The following is a 25,180-nucleotide window of genomic DNA, read 5'->3' as shown; positions in this document are numbered from 1 at the left end:
TTTATTAGAAATATATGCCACTTAACCTCACAAAGATGTGAATTTTTTGAAGGGGTCCAATTTTGACGGCCAATATTTTTTATCCATATACGGCACGTCGTTCAGGATCTGTTGGAAAAATCCTCATTGCATATCCTTTTGCAGAAGAATTATTACAAAATTCGGCTGAGCAGCCAGCCATCCATTTTTAAAATTTTAGATACATGTATTTCAGACAACACAATGTCACTTTACATTGCTTTACACCGACATGGCACATGTATATAACACATGCATTGACATTTGTGTGAGTAGAAAAATGAAATAGCCTATATTTTTCTCTCGCTCGCAGGATTTTGACAAAACATGGTGGACTACTAGTCTCTGATTGGCTAGTTTCTTTGCTGGCCAGTCTCTGATTAGAGTGTCTCTACCACGGACTAAGGAAGCTAAGAGGGGACGTCACGTCAGACGTGCAGGGGGAACTGCTTTCCGCCATTTTACTTTCCACATCTCATACATGTTTACATGCACAGATAAGAATGTTTTCATGTCTCTCTTTGACTATATAAGTATGGACTGCTAATACTCCCACTTTTCCCATTAGAGCAAGTGAGAGGTCTTTCAGCCAACATTCATTGACAGGTCAAATACCAAAACTCCGGGAGATTCAAATCATAAAGTAATATTAATTGTAAAAACAGTAATAATACTTTAAATTTTATTAGATATAATATGAAAAAATTATTAGATATGATATTTATTATATTTTTTTCTTTTATTTTTTACATTTTATAAAATTTTTATATACTTATCCTATTGACCAGAAAAAATAACAGTTTTCGTTAGCGTGTGCCTCACGAATGTTTTGTACTAATTTAATGTACTTTCTTTGCCAAAATAACTTAATTTAACTTTTAAAAAAATGCTTAATATTAATTTAATTATGAAATATTTATGATTTTCCATAAGATCTATATCTTATAACTATATCTTATCCATATCTTTTACGTCACATTTTAGTTCGCCGTTTTATCGTTGGTATTTTATAGCGCTGTAAGCACTTTACTGTTGACATCCAACCTGAAGTTTGCGTTAGCAGTCCATACTTATATAGTCAAAGACTCTCTCTTATGAGAAATAGGTTAAGTTCTTTTCTTTCTAATTGTAAAGATGGTTAAATGTATAGTGCCAGGATGTTCCATTACAAATTCACGAAAAAGTGAATTTCAGAAAAATTGGAACAAAACATTAAAATTAGTCTACATAGCTAAAAATTATATTAATAATTTTATTTAATACGTAACATTTTATTCTAGTTATATATAAAAAATAATGTAAAATTATATATGTATAAATGTGTGATACATAAAATTATATATAAATATTTCTTATTGTCAACAGATTACCAAAAAATATAAATAAAAGAATATTATGACTGAAAAATATTGTATTATTATTATTATTATTATTTTTATTTGAGATTATGTTTTTATTTAAAATTTTATAAAAATTGAAAATTTAATATATATTATTTAACAAATAATATTATGTTACTATATGTATACTATGTTAATTATAATATTATTAATAATTTTATATTAATTTTATTAATAAAGTAGTTTATTTATTAATATAGTTTATTAGTAATTTTATTTATTAATAAGTAATAAAAAATATAAGAAATTTATTTAAAGTATAAACTTTTACAATTTTAAGCTTTATTATCCTTACTCTTTTATTTTACATTTATATAAATATATGACTGGGTTTCGTGAAGCGCATATCCGCTCATGTATATATCTACAGGGTGAGTTTTTTATCTTGAGACATTTAAATATCTGAAGAAATACGTATCGTACGAAAAAATGTTTCAGACAAAAGTTATATGGTTTCGAAGGGGCCATAAGATGGTACCATTAGTTTGACCTTGAATAATTGTTTGAAGGTCATATAAAGGTCGCTTTGAATTTTTTAAATAAGACACCCTATATATTTTTGCATATTCTTGTAGCTTACCTCAAGAGCTTTCCAAAACACTATGATATAAAGTATTTTTTCACTAATAACTTTTCGAGTTATAAGACTTAAAAGTTTCAGCATTTTGACATAAAATACAAAATATCTTTTAAAATATTTGTTTTTCGATAATCTTACCCTAATACTTTTATGCATAGAATAATAAGACAAATCAATTGGTGTAAGAAAACTGCATCGTTATCTTAAAAAAAAAGTATGTAGTTGCATGTTGCAAATCCCGTTAGCCCACGAGCCCGAGAGCGCAAAACCACACATATCGGCCGATGCTTAAAGTAACCAGCACAGTTGACCAATCAGACAGTCCTAGTGTTCTAACTGACCAATTAGCAACATTCGTGCGTTATCGGGCTCGTGCGCTATCGGATCCCGTCCAAAAGTATTAGGGTAAGATTATCGAAAAACAAATATTTTAAAAAATATTTTGTATTTTATGTATTTTATTGTATTTTATGAGCTCAGTGGCTATTAGGAGAAAAATAACCGCCATTTTGACTCCACGCTACGCAGTCATTTCAATTGTACGAATATATTATAACCCAATTTTTTATAAGAATGAGAGAAAATAAAACCATAAATTATATAAATAAGTATTTTATTTATGCTTTGTATTGGTTACAGACATTTTCATTGCGATACTTCTACCGCTATAACTTGCTGCTTGTTTTATATCATTGCTTTGTTTTTTTAATGAAAAATAAATTCTTATAATAACAAAGTTTTTAATAAGTTTGTAACTAATATTATGACACGGAGGAATAAAACATAGAATATATTCTTGTAAAAAGATATTTATAAAATCAATTAGCTTTTAGGCCGGTATTCATAGTCTGTTCTTATATGCAAGCTCGTCTTAAATAAGATCTTAAAATTCTATTCGGTCAGCTGATTGAACGTAATCTTAAGTCGACTAAAAACACGTCTTAAGATGATCTTATATATAAGAACGGACTATAAATACCGGCCTTAATGTATTAAAAAGTAAGTTGGTTTTATTTTATTAAAATAATAATTCATATTTATATATTAAGTTATAAACATCTATTACTCAATAAAATCCTTTTACACAACAATCTGGCATTTTGCTCTTCTAAATTTTACTTCTCTGACCATTCCCGAAGAAGATTCCTTACAATAGGAGATTAGATAGACATAAAATTCGAGGACACTTTATAAGCAAAATTTGAGGAGTTAGCAGTCTAGAAATATATAGAAGTTTGCAAAGAGTAAAAAGAAACAGAAGAGAGCATATGGCTCGAGCTAAACGGACGGAAATGCCTATATATACCAGCATAAAAGTGGACACTCAAAATGGCTGCTTATGGGCGCCAAAATTGAATGGCTTTTCGGAGATGCTGGAAGAATATAGTTTTAAATATAAATATGGAATATACTTAATATTTTTAATAAAATCAACTCAATAAGATTAAATTGAAATATATAATTTTAATATGCAACAAATAATATATTAATAATATTGAAATTTTAACACATTGTTTACTGTCCTTTAAATAGTATATCTAAATAAAATATTAAATTCTTGTTATTATATTAATAACAATTATTAACCGATTAAATGTTATCCCATAATTTCGTGCTGTTGTTATGCCACAAGCCTGACAATGCACCATAATTTTATTTTACTATTTTTTTTAGAATTAATAATTATGCAAAATAATACGTGCATGCGTGTCTCTCTGACAACAGCAGCAGACGATGCTAATAAACGTCAAAAAAGTGGACACTCAAGATGGCGGCTTCCGTCAGTGATTTGGCTAGCCCCCACCACCGATACATTCCCTCCTGTTTCTTTTTACTCTTTGGAAGTCTGTAGTTATGGATTGCGATCACAGACTTCTATACTATAACTAGACCGCTAACTTCCTTATATATTAGACCTAAAAAGTGACGAAAAATATGAACAACATTAGGATAGAGAAAAGGAGGGGATAGATATGTAATATGGCTACTATAGAAAACTCGTGTGAGTGACATTGCTTTAAATTCAACCAATCAGCGTGACTGTCATCCTACTAATGATGACGCATACACATAAGTTTTGTACATACTTTTCGGAGTTATGTATTTTGCTGTAGTTAGCAGTCTAGTTATATATAGAAGTCTGTGATTGCAATACTTTATAATCTAGTGACTTTATATAAGACGACTCTAATTTTATGTACAAACAAGTGTATATGGTATCTATTTCTACGCATGCGCTGTAATGGCGCGTGTTGCACAAATGTACATACATTACAGACTTCTATATATTATTAAAAAAAATATTCACAAACATAAAATGATTACAGTTGGACCTCTTATCCTACTACCCTTTCATCCTACTATACCACAGTATAAGTATACACAGTAGAGATAATGAGCGTCGGCACCTTTGATGTTGATGTTGCCTGGTCACATGACCTGTCGCCATTTGGAGAATAGTACATGCGCGCTGTTTTTTATTTGGCTACAAGAATAATTTTATAATTATATTTAATAAATTGATAAAATTTATTTGTCGTCTCTCTCTCTCTCTCTCTCTCTCTCTCTCTCAAAAATTTATTATTACTGAAATACATCTTTGCTTATACCTTTCCGAATCACGTGGAAAGCTGAAAAACTAAGTCCAGGCACTCATCTCGAAATATTTTTACAATTTTTTATTGCACAAGAGAATTCATTCTTTTTCACTTTCATATTGCACTATATTGGACAAAATTTTATGTCACTTTTATACAATAAAGAAAATAATATGACAGTATTCACGTAAAACGTATTTCTCTATATTATAGGTTAGATGCATCCATAGGGCACAGCTATCTTCTCTGTAGTACAAGCTGACGCATGCGCATTTGTCACATCAAAATCGCTCACTGTCGCTACCAAGACATCTATAAAATACTATCACTAAACTCCTTCCCAGGTAGCACAGGTTCGTTTTAAAAACGTTTCACAAATGTTTCTGCGAAACGTTTTAAAACCGGCTTTCGAAAACGTTTTTAATTGGTATAAATGTCCACTTAAGAAACGTTAAGGGAAACGTTATTTTCTAACAAAAAAAAACGTTTAAGAAACGGTCAAAATACCGTTTTCTTTCCTTTATTTGTAAAAAATTTGTTTATTCACGGATTCAATAAAATAATGCATATATATATATATATATATATATATATATATATATATATGCATTATTTTATTGAATCTGTGAATAAACAATCATATTTATTATATATATATATATATTAAATTTAGTTCAATTTTATTAAAATATATATATATATATATATATATATATAAATAATGTTATATATATATATATATATATATGTGTGTGTGTGTGTGTGTGTATGGGTATGAACGCATTATTTTATTATTATTTTATAAGAAAACAAATCTTTTTCACGCATAAAAACTGTTTTTTTCTTTTATAAAATAAATATATGTATACAATATGTTCATATATAGTAGTTTATATTGCCTGTATATTATAATAAGATTATAATCAAAAATATATAAAGTACAAATCATAATAAAGTATTTTAAAATAAAGTTCTTATTTAAAAAAAAAACATTTAAACATATAATAATTATACCAAAGAATGAAAAAAAAATTAACACATACATAAAATGAAAAAAAATTGACACATTTTTCCAGGAATATAACTTTTTTGTCTTGTATACTTATTATGTTTAAATCTCAACATAGAACAATTTTATCTTAAAATTATTTTAAAATTTAATAAATGTTAACCTAATTTTAACTTAAAAAATAAAAAAAATTACAACAAAATTAAAATTTAAAAAAAATTAACTTTTTTTAATTATTCCAAGAATATAATTATTTTCTTGTACTTATGTTTCAATCACAGAACTGTGTTATCTTAAAATCTAATAAATCTTAACTTAAAATTTTTATTCTTGTTGAAAAGTTCTTCTTGCTTTAATTTCGGCTAAAGTAATACGCATAGAGGATAGCTTCAACCAATCTTTGATACAATTTTCAATTTTGTTGACTGCAGCGTTTGGTTCAACGTTTCTGACAGTAGCTGTAAAAAATTTATAAATTATTATACATTATTATTTTATATATAATTATTAAACATAATAGTTTTATAATAACTGTACAATATCACACACACATACACACACACACACACACACACACACACATACATATGTATATATATGTACATATATTTATGTGCATGCGCGCGTGCGTGCGTGCGTGCGTGTGTGTGTGTGTGTGTGTGTGTGTGTGTGTGTGTGTGTGCGTGCGTGCGTGCGTGCGTGCGTGCGTGCGTGCGCGTGTGTGTGCGTGTGTGTGTGTGTGTGTGTAATAATTAAACATATTTGCTAAATGTTATCAATGCTGGCTTCAAAGACAAAAGACAAACCTATGATTAAATCTTTCGCTTTTAAAACTTTGAAGGCTTTTTTAGGTACTCTTCCTGCCCAATTAAAGTTTTTAGCGTAATTATTTGTTATTATTTTTTCCAATGTTCTTCTTGTTATCTGTGCAATCGTTGTACCACCTGATATAGCTAAAATCTGTACCTTTAAAAGAATAATAACACATTAATATAATAAAAAAAATATGGATTAAAAAAAAGAAAGGAAAATAAACAGAATGCAAAAATATAAAAAGAGATTTAATGAGTTATATTTACCATGTAAATATTCAAAATTTTGTTTTGTTTTTAAAAATCTTTCAATATTTTCCAAACTTTCATCAGTGTCAACTGGTATTTCAGGAACATCCTCCACATGGGGTATTCTCGATGGTCGAAAATGTGCTGTAAGTTGTTTGACCATTGGAAGAAGCAAGTTCATAGAAGTTTCTAAGTTCACTAATTTTGTTAGAACAACGTAAGAAAAATCTAAAAATAACATGCTATGTTAGAGAAATTTTTTCTTTTAAAAAATATATATATATATATCTAATTATATTGATGTTGATGTACATCATCATCAAAATAATTACGAAAAAGTGTAATCTTGAATTAGTTTTTTATTCCACAAGAGTAACTCTTAACTATAGAAATGTAAAAAATAAGATTTAAACACAAAAGTAATAGAATATAGAAAAGTTAAATAGTAAATAGTAAATGCTGAATTAAACAATATATAGAAAGCAACATAATAAATAATAAGTCAAATGTTCAAAATAATAATTAATTAAAGCACAATTATTCTAAAAAGTAATTTTTATATAGATAGTGCAGATTATTCAGAATATTCTGTGCAGTATATTTCAAAAGCAAAATTATTATTAAGTTATACGTTTCTTATAAAAATTATTAATATGTTAGAGTAATAGTCTTGTACACAGAAAAGTTTATTAACATTTTACCTGATTTGTGAAATTCTGAACTGGTCAATGTAGTTCTGAATGTATTTTGCGGACTAATTGCTCTTTCATCTGAACTGGTCAATGTAGTTCTCAATGTTTTCTGCGGAGGACTAATTGCTCTTACTGAAGACGTTGAAAAACTAATTCCATTAGATATACGTTTTGAAAAACTGTCAGCTGTTGATGTTGATGGTTGGCAGGAAGTGATCATAGATCTTGATAAATTACTATTTTTTGATGTTATTTTTAATGTAGGAAGAGATGGGATTTTATTGCATAATACCTCTTCATTGTTATCAGATTCTGAAGAATCTGAATAAATTCGAGGTCTTTTTAATCTTCTTTTTGGCCGTTGGTCTTCATGCAATTCTACATCAGTTTCTAGAGTAGACGTGAATTCAGCATCTATTAATCTTTTCCTCGCATCATTGTAAGAAGCTAAAATAATAGTAAAATAAACTATAAAATAATAATAAAATAAATTAAGAAACTAATAATAAAATCAACTATAGATTTTTAAAAAAGTTTAAAATTAAATATCATTAATTCAAAAATTGAAAGCGTTTATAATACAAAACAAATAAAAATTATTTATCTTAATTTGAAATAAAAATTATATTTATAAATATTTTAAGAAAGATTTGAGATAAATATATGTATATTGTTGTGACATCCGTTTTTGAAGAAATATATTGATTGACGATATGTGAACGAGGAACGGTTGTCGCGCACGAACGGAACGTTCAAAATCGTTCCGCGGATGCAACAATATATATATATATATATATATGTAATTGCTAAATATATAATAATCTCTGACAGTATATAACAAAATTATACTATAAACATAAATAAAATGATATGTGGTATATATTGTGAAAAAAGAAAACTATAAAGATAAGAAATACTCTAATAAATAATAAATTAAGTTTCTAATATATGTTAAATCTTGGAAATAACTGTAAATAAAGCAAGTGTATAAATATTTTTACTTTTTTATAAAACAAAACAACTTTTATAAAACATAAACCAAAAATTTACCATATGTATGCAAGATTCTACATTTATATTTTTTCCAGTTTTTTCCGGTAAAGAGCATTTTTCGATAGCCTTACGGATTTGTTTTGTGGAAATTTTTTGAGGCTACAAACAATACCATATTTCTTCCTCTTTTTCTAACCAAATATTAGGGACTACTTCAACTTCAGGTTTTTGTCCATAATTCATCGCAAATTCTATTAATGAATACATTTTATAATCTGAAATAAACAAAACATTAAACAGAATAAGCAGAAAGTGCTTATTGCATTTCATCAACAATTTTTTCTTCAATATAAAATTAATATTGCAGACATTTAAAATTAACTTTAAATTTTACAAAATAAAATAATATATACTCACATAAACCTATAAATAATATACGTATATAAAATTATATACAATAAAATAAAAGGAATACATTAACTACAATTCATGAAGAAGAGGAAACACAATGTAAGTTCCTTTTTCATATGCGGGTAATAATATGTTTTTATATTTTACTGATATAAAAGGGAATTCTTCTATATCAGGTGATATGTGAGACACCTTAAAAATATTCAATAATTTGGACGAACATGGATAATCATAAAATTCAGAAACTTTCAAGAATCGACGACAAATTATAGAATAAAATTGATCTTTCAAACACAGAATATTTACAATCTGAACAATAATATCTCCTTGTATTGAAACACAATTGTCAGGTGAAAAAATCGTCAAAACGCATGTCGGTGTTTTCAATTTCTTGTATTGTAAAATCAAGTCAGTTTTATCTCTAAGTGTAGGTCCTTCAAAATGTTTTTGCTTAGGTTCTAATTTAGTTATTGGTAATTCAGTCTTTGAATAATTAAATAATTCAGATATACGTCTACAAAGTTGTGCATGAGGATTTGCAGATGATCTTACAAGTTTTTTTAATTTTCCCAAATAATTTTCAAAGGGAAAACAATTAATTGTGTTTAAATTACCAAGATTCCTTACATCTGTTACTAAATGAATTAAACTGTGAAGATTATATGTCACTTCTTCTTTCCCATAGGATTTTTCAAAATACTTTACAAAATTATACAAAACTTCTTCTGCAAAGTCAATATGTTCAAAAATATGATTATCGTTACACAGAATTGTAATACCAACATGAAACATTAAAAAATGATTGTAAAGTTGTTTAGGCAAAATATTTATTAAAGAAACTGGACCCACGTATAACAAGAATAATCTAAACTCATTTGCTTTCCAACGATTTAAGTCCGATATAGCTCTACATTTTCTAGGAAATTCATGTACTATATAAGAAGACAACAAAATTAATCTATCTGATAAATTATTAATAGCTCTTCCAGATAATTTAAATGAAGGTTTTCCCTTTGATACCCATAATATTAACAACTTTTTCATTATACCTAAATATACCAAATGCATGGGATCTAATGGAAATTGATTCACTAAATCTAAGTTTAAATTCAATAATGGAGACCTTCCTTTATGATGTTCCTCTTGTACTTGTTTAGTAAAAGTTTCTTTTGTTCTAAGTTGTCCACTTTTACATGGAAAAATCATTTTATTAATGTATTTCCCTTCAATATCGCATTTTTCACACCCATGCCTAGAATTATGACCTACACAACATTTTAGAAAAGCTCGTGCAGGAGCATCACATATCAGAGACCTGATTCTAATTTGAAATAATTTATGATCTATTTCAATACTATTCTTTAATATATCATCATTAAGCTCGTGTATTAGATCTTGTAAATAACAATCAAGAGGTTCTGGCTTTCCTTTGCCAGTGAATAAACCTACAATAAATGGTTTATTTAATGAAGTTAAACTTAATGATCTACAAAGAATTGGCCAGACAACTATGTTGTTACTTTTAAACAAGGGTAACCCATCAATATTAAAATCTAAATCAATAATTTTTGAGCATGATTCTTCCTTTAATAGGAAATATAACTGCTTACGCATACCAAAATAAGTAAATTTTCCACTTTGCAAATCAATTGAATTTGTAGTTTTTGGAGTGTATAACAAAGACCTTCCAGATAATGGTACAGATATATCATAATGAAATTGTCTTAGTAATGACAATAATTCATCTAATGCTGATAATGTAATATTATGTGTTAGGGCCCAGTTTCTCAATTTATTCAGAAAATCATCAGATAATGTTTCGTTTTCTGAAAAATCATGTTTTTCAGTGATATATAATTCTGGAAATATTTCAAAATCTAAATCTTGATCTGAACCTAGTTCTAAATGCGAATCAATGATTGAATGTGACATTGATGATTTTGTCTCATTATTTCTAAAATTTAAACTAAAACCCAAATCTTCATCTATATTTAAGTTTAGTTCTAAGTGTGAGTCAATGACTGAATGTGTTGTCGATTTTGTTTCATTCCAATTGAGTTCATTTAATAACTCATGTACTTGTTTTTGTATATTCCTTTTAGTTTGTTTTTTGCCAAGAAATTTAACTTCTTTTTCTTTATCCATATTTAAACAAGAATATTTTTTCTGTTCTTTTGTTTTTTAACAAGTATTTTATGTAAGTATTATATGTGCGACAAAGATATATTTACATATATATTTTCCTGAAAAAATGACAACTATTTAATTAAGAAATGAAAAACACAATATAATTTGATTCTTAATATATACTGATACAATAAAAAATGTTAGATTAATCAGATTATGATTTCACACAAATTGATATCTTCTTATTAATTGTAAAATATTATTTGTAGATGTGATATTTGACGTCTAATCTCATATCTTTTTTTAGTATTAATATTGTGTTATAAATATACATATATATACATATATACAGAACAGTAAACTATAAAATTATTAAACCAATATACAACTTACCTTATTCGTCGTAAAAAAGAGATATTCTTTATATCAATATTTTCGCCGGACCGGCGTTTTGATCAACCTAACCTTTGTTATGATCTATGCACGAGAATTGATTAACTTTATAGTACACATTACTAGTATTTTTCTATCCTTTCACTACTAGTTTCACTTTTGCAATATTCACAAGTCGTTTGTATAATATTCACAATAAAAGTTTTCTTGTTTGAACAGCAAATATATGCAATAACTCTGCGATCATTCCAAATAAATGGAATATAACCTTAATACTTTTTGTTAGTAAGACAATGGAAAGAGGAAGAGAAAGAGGGAAAGAGAGAGAGAGAAAGAGAGAGAGAGAATCACCCCGCTATTCATTCCGATATTCATAGTCCATTATTTTTATTTCAAGATCGTTTTAAGTATAATATCTTAAGATATGTTATTACGATTCTGTGATTGAATTACAACACATTATTATTAAGACGGTCTTCAATATAAAATCGGACTATGAATATGAATATCTAAAATTAAAAATACATTAATTTTTTTAATTCAAAATTATATGTATATATATACACACACACACACATATATATATATATATATAATTTTGAATTAAAACATTAATTTTTATTCTATTTAGGCCCGATATTGTACCAACATTATTTTGGATTTAAGTGCGACTTAAACATGTATCTATCTTTATTTTTCTTTCTAAATTAATAAAAACAGATATATATATATATATATATATATATATATATATATATATTTAAGTCTCGTTTAAAGCCAAAATAATGTTGATGCAATCAGGCCTTATAGAAACGTAAAAAATACATTTCTTAAACTATGGTTTTAAAAATGTTTCTGTTGAAACGTTTCTTATTGGTGTTTGACGGTTAAAAAATATTGGATACGTTTAGAAAACGTTTATAAAACGAACCTGTGCTACCTGGGTTATATAGTTACTAGATTTTGTGGACTTGAAACCTATTTACTTTTATACACATAGGCGGCGGACATAATAACCGAATGGAATGTTGGATTTGAATTGATAAAATTTCATGTCCTCCGTTTATGAGTAACTATGTGTACAGTAATCATGTAAACGACGGCACATACTAATATAAATAAATCAATAAAAATATTAATTAGCAATTATTATTAGCTCTTAACATCAATTATTAAATATTAATAATCAGTTTTGCAAGAGACCAATCAGTTAAGATTGGGTTAGGTTGCATTCCAATCGGTTATTATGTACACACAAATTGTACATTATATACCGAACCGTCTAGGGCATAAAGGTTAGCGGTCTAGTATTATTTAGATGTCTGTGGTCGCTACTGTGTATACTTATACTGTGACTATACATCTTATCCTATGACAAAAAGAGACCTCCGTGAAGTTGGCTCCCCGAAATTGATTTTTTAATAATTTCTCTTATTATATCGTTTGTCGGTTGTTTGTCAATGTTTGTTGGATTAATTCCAACGTTTGTCGGATTTTCGTTTAGGAGAAATAAAAGAAAAAAAAATTTAATGTAACGTTAGCTATAATTTTTTAAATTTTGATTATTTTTAATTGATCTATAGCTCAATCGAAGCGCAATCGTTTGTCGGTCACGATTATCATAATTAAAACGTTTGTCGGATCTCAGTTTTTTATAAAATAAATAAAAAAAAAATTTACTTAGCAGTGATTCGCGCGCGCATGCGCCGCCGTGTTCGATCGATGATTCGCAGACCTGAATTTTTTAGACTAATCATAAATAAACAAAGTTTATTTATCTAGTTTTACTATGTTCGAAAAACATTTTCTACTTTATCGACTGTATTCATTTTGCGATGAAAATAACGCTTTATTTTTCATATAATTCAGACTCTATATATATATATATATATATATATATATATATATATGTATACTTTATAAACTATATCCTGTCCTGACTACTTTTCGCCATTTTAAATCTATCCGGTTATGATGTAAAAACATATGTATTCTTACATGTATCCGGATCAGTTTTTATTTTTTTAATTTAAAATTTATTAATTTATTAATCGGAAAGGCTGAATCTTTCAGTGCTTTCTCTTAATTTTTTGACGGTTTAATTTACATCATAAGTGAATATAAAGCCGTGATTACATTATAGGTTGCGGGTTTGATTGCGGTTGGGGTGTCATCACGGCTTAAGTTGTATTATCACGATATTTATCCTACCTAACCTTTATCCTGACATTTTCATTTATTTATTTAAAACGTGCTAAAAGTTTATTAAAAAGATAATTTACTGATGCTATATACAATTTGTAGGATCGAAAAAAATTGAGGGAAATAAATCTACTCTGCTGATGATCGCAACATTTTTTGTTTCAATAGTTCAGAGATACTTATCACAATTCAATGAAAAAAAGTGAATCCTTAACATCTCTTTAAGCTTGTACATTTATTTTGTTCTAAAAAACAAGACAGAAACTAAAAGACTATTGAGATGTACAATTTTTCTTTTTTTTGTGTTAATTATTAAATCTTGTTACACCTTCTACTGGAACTTAAATCTAATCTAATTTTTATACTGATCGGAATTATAGCGTTTTCTTTATGTTAGAAGTAGAAGAACATATAATATCGACTCCGAATAGAGGAAAACAAATGCTTAAAAAAACAATTACAATGACTTATTGGAGTAGTAGCTTTCATACCTGGCCATTATATAGCTTACTGTTTGCGATCCAATGGACACTGGGAATTGTTCGATGACATGAACAAAAGTAGCAAACGTATCGTATGCAAATCAAATACAGAAGTTGAACTACATCTGGCTAGAGACCCTCTAATAAGAGTCTCGCCATAAGACAATCTGGGCAAAATTCTGCAAGAGAGAAAGATATATATTCACTATCCTTCTCTCTCTTACCTAACCTAACCCTAACCTCTTTTAACGCGCTGACCGCTGATGTTATAATGTTTGTGATAATAGTTTATGTTTTCTCTTGAGATACACAAATTTATATATGTTAGGTTTTTATAATGCTTGTGATAACAGTTTGTTTTCTCATGAAAATAAAGCAATTTGTTATTTCATGTTTTATGTGTTTATTTTTTTTATTTTTATTTTATTTTGTTAATTTTTATGCAATTAATAAGGATTAAATTTAATTAAGAATTTTATTTAATTACTAAAAATTAAATATAAACAGTTTTTTTTATTATATATATTATTTTGATGTTTAACATAAAAAGATTATAATATTTAATTCTAAAACGTTTATTTTTTATTTATGTTACTAAAATATAATGTTTATGCTAATAGTAAGGTTAATATGATACAAATATGAGTGGGAATTGCCCAGATATAGAGGACCAATCAAAACTGGATATTATATGGCGAAACTCTTATTAGAGGGTCTCTACATCTGGCTATATATTTGTACAAGCAATCAATATTAATAGTAATCAATGGAAAAGCCTGTATCAGACTACGCATTGAAAACTGAGATTCAAGATTGAAAATTGAAATTTGATTTTCTTCTTCTTCTTCTTCTTCTTATTTGATTGGCAATGATTCAGATTGAATCATTCTGCCAGAGAGCTTCTGTTTTCTTGAAGTGGTCGGCCAATGATGGGTAGGTCAATATAAGGCTGCGAGGGATAGTCAAAAATCACAATACAATATCACAAACTTTGAGAAAGGATAAGATGGGATTCAGGGTTTTAAAAGAGGGATTTTTTAGGATAAAAACAACACTATAAGGAGGAGACAGGGAGATAGAATCACATAAGGAAGATATTAGAGAAGCGCGTTGCATCCGGTATAGTGGGCAGTACCATAGTACGTGATCGATATCCTTATCCGGATATCCGCATCCGCACGACGGAGACGGGATCATCCCGCGGCGATGGAGACTAGAGTTAAGATTGTAATGGCCAGAACGCAATCGGCTGGTCAAGACCACCGCCGATCTCCCAAGGCCCCCACCCGAGAACTACGGTTTAAGTGGTGTGAGCGGGAAATTCCAGAAATAATCGGATCCCGTGGAACGAGACCGCTCGATCAAAAAGTTGTTTGTAGAGGTTTTAAGGTTTTCTCTGAGAGACAGATATAAATCCGAGTAAGGAGGTTTAATGTCTAGTAGGCGACCCTCAATTATCGCTTTCTTGGCCAAGCGATCTGCGGTCTCGTTCCCCGGGATTCCAACATGAGCAGGAATCCAGACTAGATTGATTTCAATGTCCTGAAGAAAGGCAGATCTTAATTTGTTCTTCAGGATCAGAACAAGAAAACTAATGTCACGGTAAGTCTTTCTAGAGGAGATCTTGTTGATGACGCTCAATGAGTCCAAAAATATTACCGCCCTTTTGATATCGTTCGAGAGGATAAAGTCCATCGCTTCCGTTATTGCCATGCATTCGGCTGAGAAGATGGAAAACCTCCCACTAGCCTTAAACATCTGGCTAACATTCAAAGATGGAGAATAAAAGGCTAGACCTACAAAATTAGAGTTTTCCCCCTTCGAGGCGTCAGTATAAAATGTTATGTCAGAGTCAAATCGGGAAAAAATAATATGGAACTCCACCGACGGCGAGGAGAAGCCGGCAATCCTCTCCACCTCCCATGCGGGAGTAACTTGTGTCTGTGGAAATAAAGACAATGTGTCGTGAGTAAATAAAAAAACAAGATTATTAGTGAATCTGGCAATTGAGTCTCCGTAATGGTTAACAGAAATGAAAGCTCTATATAGAAGGAATCTCTCATAGAGACAAAAACGATTATTATTAGCCAAAGATTCGGCCCTCAAGTCCAGAAGCCCCTCAATCAACGGACTGGAAACAAAAGTCAAAGATCTGAGGATCAGTTTAGAGGATAAGTAGATCAATCTAAGTTTCAGAGGACAAATACCTGTTTCAGGGTATAGAATGTTAATGGAGGTGCTGCGTCTCACCCCGATATAACATCTAAGAGCTCTACGCTGAGCTACCTCCAGACTCCCCATCAACCCCCTATTGTAAAACGGAAGAAAGAAATACCCATACTCGATGGAACCTCGCACAAGAGACTTATACAGCATGAGGAGAGACTCGGGATCCGCCCCCCACCAAACACCGCAAAGGGACCTAAGTAAATTAGTAAATTTATTACATTTACGTATCAGAAGAGCGACATGCGCGTGACCATTCATTTTCCGATCCAGTTGGACCCCCAGAAATTTATGTGAAGACACCGGCCTAAGGGTGATTTCCTGGAGAGTAATGGTGAGGGAGGGGAAATCCAGTCTCTTCTGTGAGAATAACATGAAGGCCGAGTTGAAGGGAGAAACCTCCAGGCCTTTTGAGAGAAGGAAATGTGAGAGTCCGTCAGCTGACCTCTCGAGAGTTTGAATGGAACTCCGCAGTCTCGAAGTGCAGGCATAAAGGACAATATTGTCCGCAAATTGTAGGATTCGACAGGGGTCCGTCAAACTACGGTTGCACTCCGAAACATAAATGTTAAATAAAAGAGGGCTAAGAATAGATCCCTGAGGGACGCCTCTGAGCGAGACGTAAGGTTGAGAGATGTCCCCATTGATCACGAATCTCAAAATCCTGCGGCTGGTCAGACAATAGACGAACCAACGGACTTCCGGCGGAAGTCCAAGGCGGACAAGGTCTAAAACAAGGATGTCAGGAACTATATTGTCGAATGCACCCTGGACATCCAGAAAAAGGCACGCTGTGTCCTGAGCCGAAACAAAGCCGACATAGATCTCCGCAGTGAGAATTCCCAAGTTGTCTTGACACGATCCTCCCTTCCTGAAACCAAATTGGGAGTTAGGCAGAAGGTTTGAGGATTCCACCCACCACTCCAGACGAGAAAGGATAAGTTTTTCGAATGTTTTGAGGAGGCAAGAGGTAAGGGAAATGGGGCGGAACCTGTCTGGGGGGCCCTTAGGAATGAGGAAAACGAGAGAAAGGGACCAAGAGTCGGGAAAGATACCGGGTTTAAAAATAAGATTGTAGATTTCAAGGAGGATAATGAGGTACTCATCAGATAAGGAAGCTATGAATCTATTTGGTCTAATCCAGGAGAGGAACGGAGTTTACTTGTAGTGATAGCCACCTTGAGCTCATCCAGAGAGAATGGTGATGAGAAAAGGTTGCATTTAGATGAGGGAAGAAAATCAGATAATGAGGTATAGTAGTTACGATAAACTGAGGGGAGGCATAAGGAGTTAATGGCAGAAACGACACCAGGTGAAGGGGAGAAATTGGAAGGAGAAGGAAGAGAAGACACCCCCAAATGCCTATTTTTGAAACGTTTGATGATATTCCAAATGCGGGAAACGGGTGTGCGGGGGGAGATTTCCTGGCAGAAATCTCTCCAACCCTTTCTTTTCTCAAACTTCAAAATACGCCTTGTTAGTGCCTCCTGCTTTTTGAAATTAAGGAAATTGGCATAGGAGGGAGTTTTCTTGTAGGAGGCAAGAAAGTTGCGGCGGAGATCAACCGCCTCTTGACAAGTGTCGTTCCACCAAGGAGCCGGGTTAAAAGGAAGGAATTTTTTTGAATGTTTATGGTGTTGGGATGGAGGGGGAGGGGAAAGAGAGTAAGGGGAGAGAAGAGGGGAGGGAGAATGAGAAGGATTAAGGGCAACGTTGGCAGAGGAAGGTTTTAGGATTCCGTAGGGTTTAGAAGGAATAGAGGATTTGAGGTGAGAAGTAAAAAGGTTGTACTTTTTGATAGGGTTTGAGGAAGGGATTTCTGAGATGGATTTTTGGAAAGATACGATAGTGTAATCTAGATTGGTGATAAATTGTTTTAATATCTTAGGAGAGAGTTTTAGTTTATGAGAAAAAAAAGTTCTTTTCTTAATTAAACAGTTAATTAAGGTGAGGATAGGAAAATGGTATCCTGAGATAGGTATCCGGTAAAACTGAGGAATGTGAAATAGTGAGGAGAGGCGGAGAATACAAGATCAATTACGGATTTAGACTGGTCTGGGCGAGAGTAAGAAAGGTAGCTTCCGCATTATTAATACAGGTGTAGAGGGAATCAGACGTAGAGGAGAGGAGTTTTTGGCTCCCGGCAGGTTCGACCGCTACCCCAGTCCTCAAGATGTGCGTTAAAATCGCCCAAAATGATAGAGTGGGAAGAAGAGGAACAGAAAGAAAAGAGAAACTGGTACTCCTGCGAAGAGAGAGCACCAGAAGGGTGACGATAAAGGGAGGTGATGAGAAGGTCAAATGAAGAAAGGTGAATGGTGACGGATAGACTAGTGAGTCTATACTTCAAAAATGATATTGCTATCAGAGAGGGTATATTTAAGTGAATTACGAAGTGCAAGGAGGAGACCCCCCGAACGACGAGTGAGCGAATCGCTTCTAAAAATGCAAAAGCCCGGGAGAGTCAGGTGAGAATCGGGACAGAGCCAGGTTTCAGAAAGAGCAAGCACGTCGCATTCCTGGGCCAACAGTCTGAGGGATTCCACCTTGCCGAGCAATGAATGATAGTTCCATTGCATGATTCTGAGTGAAGAAGGGAGATCACAGGACAGAGGCGGAGAAAAATCAGACACAACCGCGGAGTTCGAAACAGACATGATTTATCGGGGTTGGGGAGAGGCCGCGGCAACGGCTGAGAAAGACTGGACAAAAGAACTCAGCAGTTGAGCCGACTCATCATAAATGCCTAACAGTTTCAAAAATGGAGCCAGTTTGTTCATCAGTGTGTCCAATATTTCGAATATTTGATTAGAAAGAGAATTAGGATTCCGGGAATCGAAACCCGGAGAAGAAAAGAGGGAAGGAGATTGAGATTCAGAGATGAGTCCGCTTTGGTTATCCAGGAGGTTGGGGGATCTTCGTTAGGGAAGACATAAAGGGAGGGGGGAGGGCGAGAAGGTTGGGAGAAGGGAGGAATTTGTGAAGAGGAGCGAGGAAAGAAAAAGTTGTGTTTATTTTTAGTTTGATGTTTGTCTTTAGTATTATTTTGAAAGTCGTATTTGTGTGCTGTATTTTGATTATCTATGTGGAAGTTGTTATTGTTATTCTCATAATGATCTTTTATAGAAGCCGCTTTATTATGTATTGGGAAAGAGGAAGCAGTGGCAGCAGAGACGGAAGAAGAGGGAAAAGAGAAAGAAGGAATGGAAGAAGAAGAGGGAAGGGAGGAGGTTGAGGATAAAACTTGAGAGTAGGATTTGGATGAGCGGGGAGTAGGAGAGGGAGGGGTGCAACGAGAGTTAGACATTATGGGAAAGGGAGCAGGGGGAACTGAAAGGTTTAGGAAGGGGAAATCCTTAAGATTATAAAGAGAGTTGCTGGCGGGGGGGATGTTATTAAGATAAACATTCTTTGCCTCTAGGAGAGAAATATTGTTGATAGCAGCAATTTCCCTAATTTTTTTTTGTTGAATATATATTTTACACTCTACACTGGAGACTTCATGGGAACCTTTGCAATTAATGCAAGACGGGGGGTTTGAATATTTCGGGCAAAAAGAGAGACCGTCTTTATGTACACTTTCCCCACAGAGGAGACAACGAGGATGCCCCTTACAGTGGGCTTTTAAATGGCCATAGCGAAAACAAGAAAAGCAAAGGGAGGTCCTATTTATAAAAGATTGTATCGCATACCTTACTTTATATAAAAGAATATATTCAGGAAGCTGTTGACCTTTAAAAGTGAGCAGTATGGTTTTGGAAGGAGATCTATCGGAAGAAGAAGAAGAAGAAGATTCCATCTCGGGGGGCTGTGAGGATTCCGCTCGCTTTGATCGTTTGCTAAGTCTTTTGGCTTCCAGTACTCGAAAAGGGGAGTCTATGTGCTCTCACGAGTTCCTCTTCCGGCACGTCAAGGGGAACACCCTTGATTATACCCCTCCTTGCGATCCTAAAGAATGGAACAAAGACTTTGTAATTTTTAACTTTTAGAATAGGACTCATCAAGCAGTTGTTTGCTGTCTTAGCGTTATTAAATCTTATTTGAATAGTAGAAAAACTAGATTTTTTAATTTCGACAATATTATCTGTGTACAAAGGAGAGAGAATACGGCCAATAGTTAGAGGATCAATTGTTTTAGAGTCTGTTGATTGAATAGAAATATCATAGGGACCTTGAGAGTTAAGGTCATAAGAAAGGTTATTTATATATTTGTTACTAAATGAGGAACGTGAATGTGACTTACCCGACTGAAGAATATTAAGTCCGTGGGAGTCTTTGCAAAGTCACTTACAGGTTGGGAAGGGGGGGGGGAGACCGACAGGGCCCCTCATCCTCTTTCGTTTTTTTGGGGATTCTTCGGCGGAGTCCGACTCACAACTGGGAGTTCCGGGTGTTATACCTCGAGAAGAATCTATGTCTTTGTTTCCCGTATTTAGGGAAGCGTCCAGCAATGCAGGAGGATCACGCTCCGTCGGCGAAACTATAACACAATCCATGTTATTGTCGTTGTCATTAGGAGCAGGGGAAAGGGGAAGGATGGATGATGCAATGTGATTCAAAAGAGTTTCATCAGGTATCCCTTTCGGGCAGTCAATATCTTTTTGTTTTGAAGGATGGAGGTCATTGAGAGAGGAAATAGTTCCTCTCGGGTCATAGATAGACATGACTTACAAGAGGCAAGAAAATTTCAAACAGCACGAAGGATCCTCGGAGAAGGAAAGATGGCCGACCAAGAGAAAATGCCACATGAATAAATATCCGGCACGTGTTCTTTACGAATTGTAGATTTCAGCCCACTCAGGAGGCGAGAACAACGCGGCAACTAGGAAGGCGATGTTGTTCGGATCTTAGTTTGGTTGCACTTCAGGTAGAAAATCGAGTAATGTTCAGCAGAAAATACAGTCTTACGCGGAGCAACTCTCACAAAGCGTCTACACTGTTCGATGGCCGAAACTCGAATCTCTGAAATTTGATCAATCAGGATAAAGAAACTCTTGTTTCTTTTATTTTGATTTGCCAAATTCTAATTTTTAATGTTCAATCTTCAAATTTCAATACGTGGTCTGGTACGGGCCATACGATTTAGATTAAGTGATATTAATTAGTTTTACATGTGATATTGTTAACATTAATAGATGTTTATTGCTCAAATCTATAATGATAGATTTAGTGAATGTGTGATAGTGAATGTAATAATAGATTTAATATAGAATTATATTATCTGTTTTACTTATAATCATTTTATTTAAGGAAAAATTTACTCAAACTTTCTGTTCAATATGTGGTTTTTATGCCAATTGTATAATGCTGAGTTTGTTTTTGTCCAACTGAAACAGATGTTGCGTTAAATAAAAGATACGACATATTAGATAATGTTTGAATATTACATATTCAATATAGAAATAATTATTTATGTAACAACCCAGTGAAAAAAACCTATCAAATCGATATCAAATTGATGTCGGATTGATGTAAATTGCATCAATTCAACGTCAATTTGATGTCAATTTGATAGGTCTTTTTCACTGGGAATATATCAGATGCTTGTGTGTAGAACAAAATAAATGTACAAGCTTAAAGAGATGTTAAGGATTCGCTTTTTTTCATTGAATTGCGATAAGTATCTCTGAACTATTGAAACAAAAAATGTTGCGATCATCAGCAGAGTAGATTTATTTTCCTCAATTTTTTTGGATCCTACAAATTGTATATAGCATCAGTAAATTATCTTTTTAATAAACTTTTAGCACGTTTTAAATAAATAAATAAAAATGTCAGGATAAAGGTTAGGTAGGATAAATATCGTGATAATACAACTTAAGCCGTGATGACACTATAGGTTGCGGGTTTGGTTGTGGTTGGGGTTACTGTTGGACATTGGGAACCAACCAATCATAGCAAAGGTTGCTTTGCTGTGATTGATTGGTTCCCAATGTCCAACAGTAACCCCAACCGCAATCAAACCCGCAACCTATAGTGTAATCACGGCTTTATATTCACTTACGATGTAAATTAAATCGTCAAAAAATTAAGAGAAAGCACTGAAAGATTCAGCCTTTCCGATTAATAAATTAATAAATTTTAAATTAAAAAAATAGAAACTGATCCGGATACATGATGTAAGAATACATATGTTCTTACATCATGACCGGATAGATTTAAAATGACGAAAAGTAAAAAGTCAGACAAAATATAGTTTATAAAGTATACTAATATATATATATATATATATATATATATATATATATATATATATATATATATAGAGTCTGAATTATATGAAAAATAAAGTGTTATTTTCATCGCAAAATAAATGCAGTCGATAAAGTAGAAAATGTTTTTCGAACATAGTAAAACTAGATAAATAAACTCTGTTTATTTATGATTGGTAGAAAATTCAGGTCTGCAAATCATGGATTGAACGCGGCGGCGCATGTGCGCTAAGTAAATTTCTTTTTTATTTATTTTATAAAAAACCGAAATCCGATAAACATTTTAATTATGATAATCGTGACCGACAAACAATTGTGCTTCGATTGAGCTATAGATCAATTAAAAATAATCAAAATTTAAAAAATTACCGCTAACTTTACACTGAATTTTTTTTTAGTTCTCCTAAACGAAAATCCGACAAACGTTGGAATTAATCCAACAAACACCGACAAACAACCGACAAACGATATAATAAGAGAAATTATTAAAAAATCAATTTCGGGGAGCCAACTTCATGGAGGTCAAAAAGAGATCGTCTGATCCCGATTGCGTACATGTTCGATCGGACACACCACAAAAATCGACCGATGCCTAGGGTAACCAGCACAGTTGACCAATCAAAGGATTTCATTTTCATCTGGCCAATAAGCATTGTGTCCGATCGATACTCACCAGACAAAAATACTGTAAGGCTGGCGTCCCATTGAGCGGAAATCTGTAGCGGAACGGAACGTGCGAAACCAGCGCGACCAATCATGGAACGGCATGAAAAGAATGGAATGGTTGTGATTAGTCGCGCTGGTTCCACGCGTTTTATTTCGCTACAGATTTCCGCGCTATGGCCGGTATTCATAGTCCGTTCTTATATTCAAGCTGGTCTTAAGTAAAGTCTTAAGATTCTATTCGGCCATCTGATTGGCTGAAGGTAGTCTTAAGTCAACTAAAAACATGTCTTAAGATGATCTTATATATAAGAACGGACTATGAATATCGGCCTTAGACTTGGACCGAGCCATCTATCGATGAAAGTAATCGAAAAAAAAGAGAGAGAAAGGACGCAAAGACGGCCACTCTCTATCTCTTTCTATTCAACACCGTAATACTAGGAGAACCAATCACAATCTTAAAAAGAGAGAGAAAGATATGTCGTAGGATAAGAGGTCCGACTATAATTAAATATATTCAAAATCATCATCATTATCATTTTAAATAATCAAGAGAGACACGGTAATATCACAAGGATAATTATACTGTTTACTTTTACTTAAAATATATGTTTACTTAAAAAAAATTTTATTTTTTTTAAGTAAACATATCCTTTTTATTAACTGTGCTTTGGCAGCTAAATAATTGCACATTTATATCTATTGAACTATATCTTAACTGGAATGCGCACAGGCCGCTATTGCCATCTAAACAAAGACATAATATCGAGGTTTTCTATCTTTTTTTCTTATCTTATACGTGATGAAAATAAAAGTACGCTCATTGAGTACGCTTAAATAAACGCTTCAATAAACTTGAATAAACTAAAATAACAATCAAATAATGTATAATCCAAATAATTAATATCATAATTATATGATAGAATATCAAGAAAGAAAATAATTCATAACTATAAAACATATTTTATTCAAAATATAACCATGTTTACAATTATATTTAGATTTTCTAAATGTTTGATAGACATCCATTTTGCGAGTTTCTTTTTATCTCGTAAAGGAAATCTGTAAAATATTTAATAATATATTACATTATTAGTATTAATTTGTCTTAAATGAACAATTACATGATTTAATCTTTTATATATATATATTCATATTTTTAAGAAAAATATTTTTCAAATCTGAATCGACAACGTTTTAATTTGTTAATTTTCATTGCGTATTAAAAAATTTTTAACATATATAAATATTAATATACATATATATAATTTATTTAATATACATATATATATTTGTTTACTTACGTATAGTATGTAATATTACTTTTTGGTTGTCACACATTTCCGCAACCTTTATACTACAATTTTTTACTATAATTATTTATTATTGTTAAAATTATTTATATTCGCGTTCGCACGATGCACATAACATAAAACTTTACATAAATTGTATATGTTAGAAAAAGAGATCTATATACAGGGTGTCTGGTTGCGACTGCTCCATAGCTCAAGGGCAGATAGAGTAGGTCAAACTGAACATAAAAGTCCTTTACCATTTTGCGATTTGCGTAATAATTATTAAACTATTAATTAAAAACGCTCAGAGAACGATATTATATAATATATATATATATATATATATATATATATATATATATATATATAAAGTGTCCGGTAATAATCGCTCCACTTCTCTAGGGCTGTAAGAGCAAATCAAACTGAACATAAAACTCCTCTACCATTTTGTGATTTGCGCAATAATTACTAAAATATTAATTAAAAACGTTCAACGTGTGAGCACGCGCCGTATATAGCATTCAGCATATGTTGAGCGTTTTTAATTAATATTTTAATAATTATTGCGAAAATCGCAAAATGGTAGAGGACTTTTATGTTCAGTTTGACTTGCTCTATCAGCCTTAGAGAGGTGGAGCGATTATTACCGGACACTTTGTATATATATGTAATATCGTTTGCTAAGCGTTTTTAATTAATAGTTTAATAATTATTGCGCAAATCGCAAAATGGTACAGGACTTTTATGTTCAGTTTGATCTGCTCTATCTGCCCTTGAGCTATGAGACGGTCGCGACCGGACAATCTGTATATACCC

The 25,180-nt window shown here is 31.8% G+C and overlaps 2 protein-coding genes and 1 pseudogene across 2 annotated transcripts; all 3 read right to left on the bottom strand.

Annotated features, from left to right (window-relative positions):
• Positions 1–5,503: 5,503 nt before the first annotated feature.
• Positions 5,504–8,730, bottom strand: LOC140666870 (uncharacterized; annotated as a pseudogene).
• On the bottom strand, positions 8,494–11,830 carry LOC140666869 (uncharacterized). Its single transcript, XM_072894415.1, has 3 exons — positions 11,282–11,830; positions 8,768–11,004; positions 8,494–8,625 (listed from the first exon to the last, which is right to left on the bottom strand). Exon 2 carries the CDS (start codon positions 10,904–10,906, stop codon positions 8,831–8,833), a length of 2,076 nt encoding a protein of 691 aa, XP_072750516.1. The 5' UTR covers positions 10,907–11,004; positions 11,282–11,830; the 3' UTR covers positions 8,494–8,625; positions 8,768–8,830.
• Positions 11,831–15,258: 3,428 nt separating this feature from the next.
• On the bottom strand, positions 15,259–18,770 carry LOC140667182 (uncharacterized). Its single transcript, XM_072894938.1, has 3 exons — positions 18,584–18,770; positions 18,233–18,347; positions 15,259–17,062 (listed from the first exon to the last, which is right to left on the bottom strand). The coding sequence occupies exons 1-3, from the start codon at positions 18,768–18,770 to the stop codon at positions 15,259–15,261; spliced, it is 2,106 nt and encodes a 701-aa protein (XP_072751039.1).
• Positions 18,771–25,180: the final 6,410 nt, after the last annotated feature.

Source organism: Anoplolepis gracilipes, chromosome 6 (genome assembly GCF_047496725.1).
Source record: "Anoplolepis gracilipes chromosome 6, ASM4749672v1, whole genome shotgun sequence".
Taxonomy (NCBI): domain Eukaryota; kingdom Metazoa; phylum Arthropoda; class Insecta; order Hymenoptera; family Formicidae; genus Anoplolepis; species Anoplolepis gracilipes.
The sequence above is the reverse complement of the archived record's forward strand: the minus strand, read 5'-3'. Positions and strand labels throughout refer to the sequence as shown.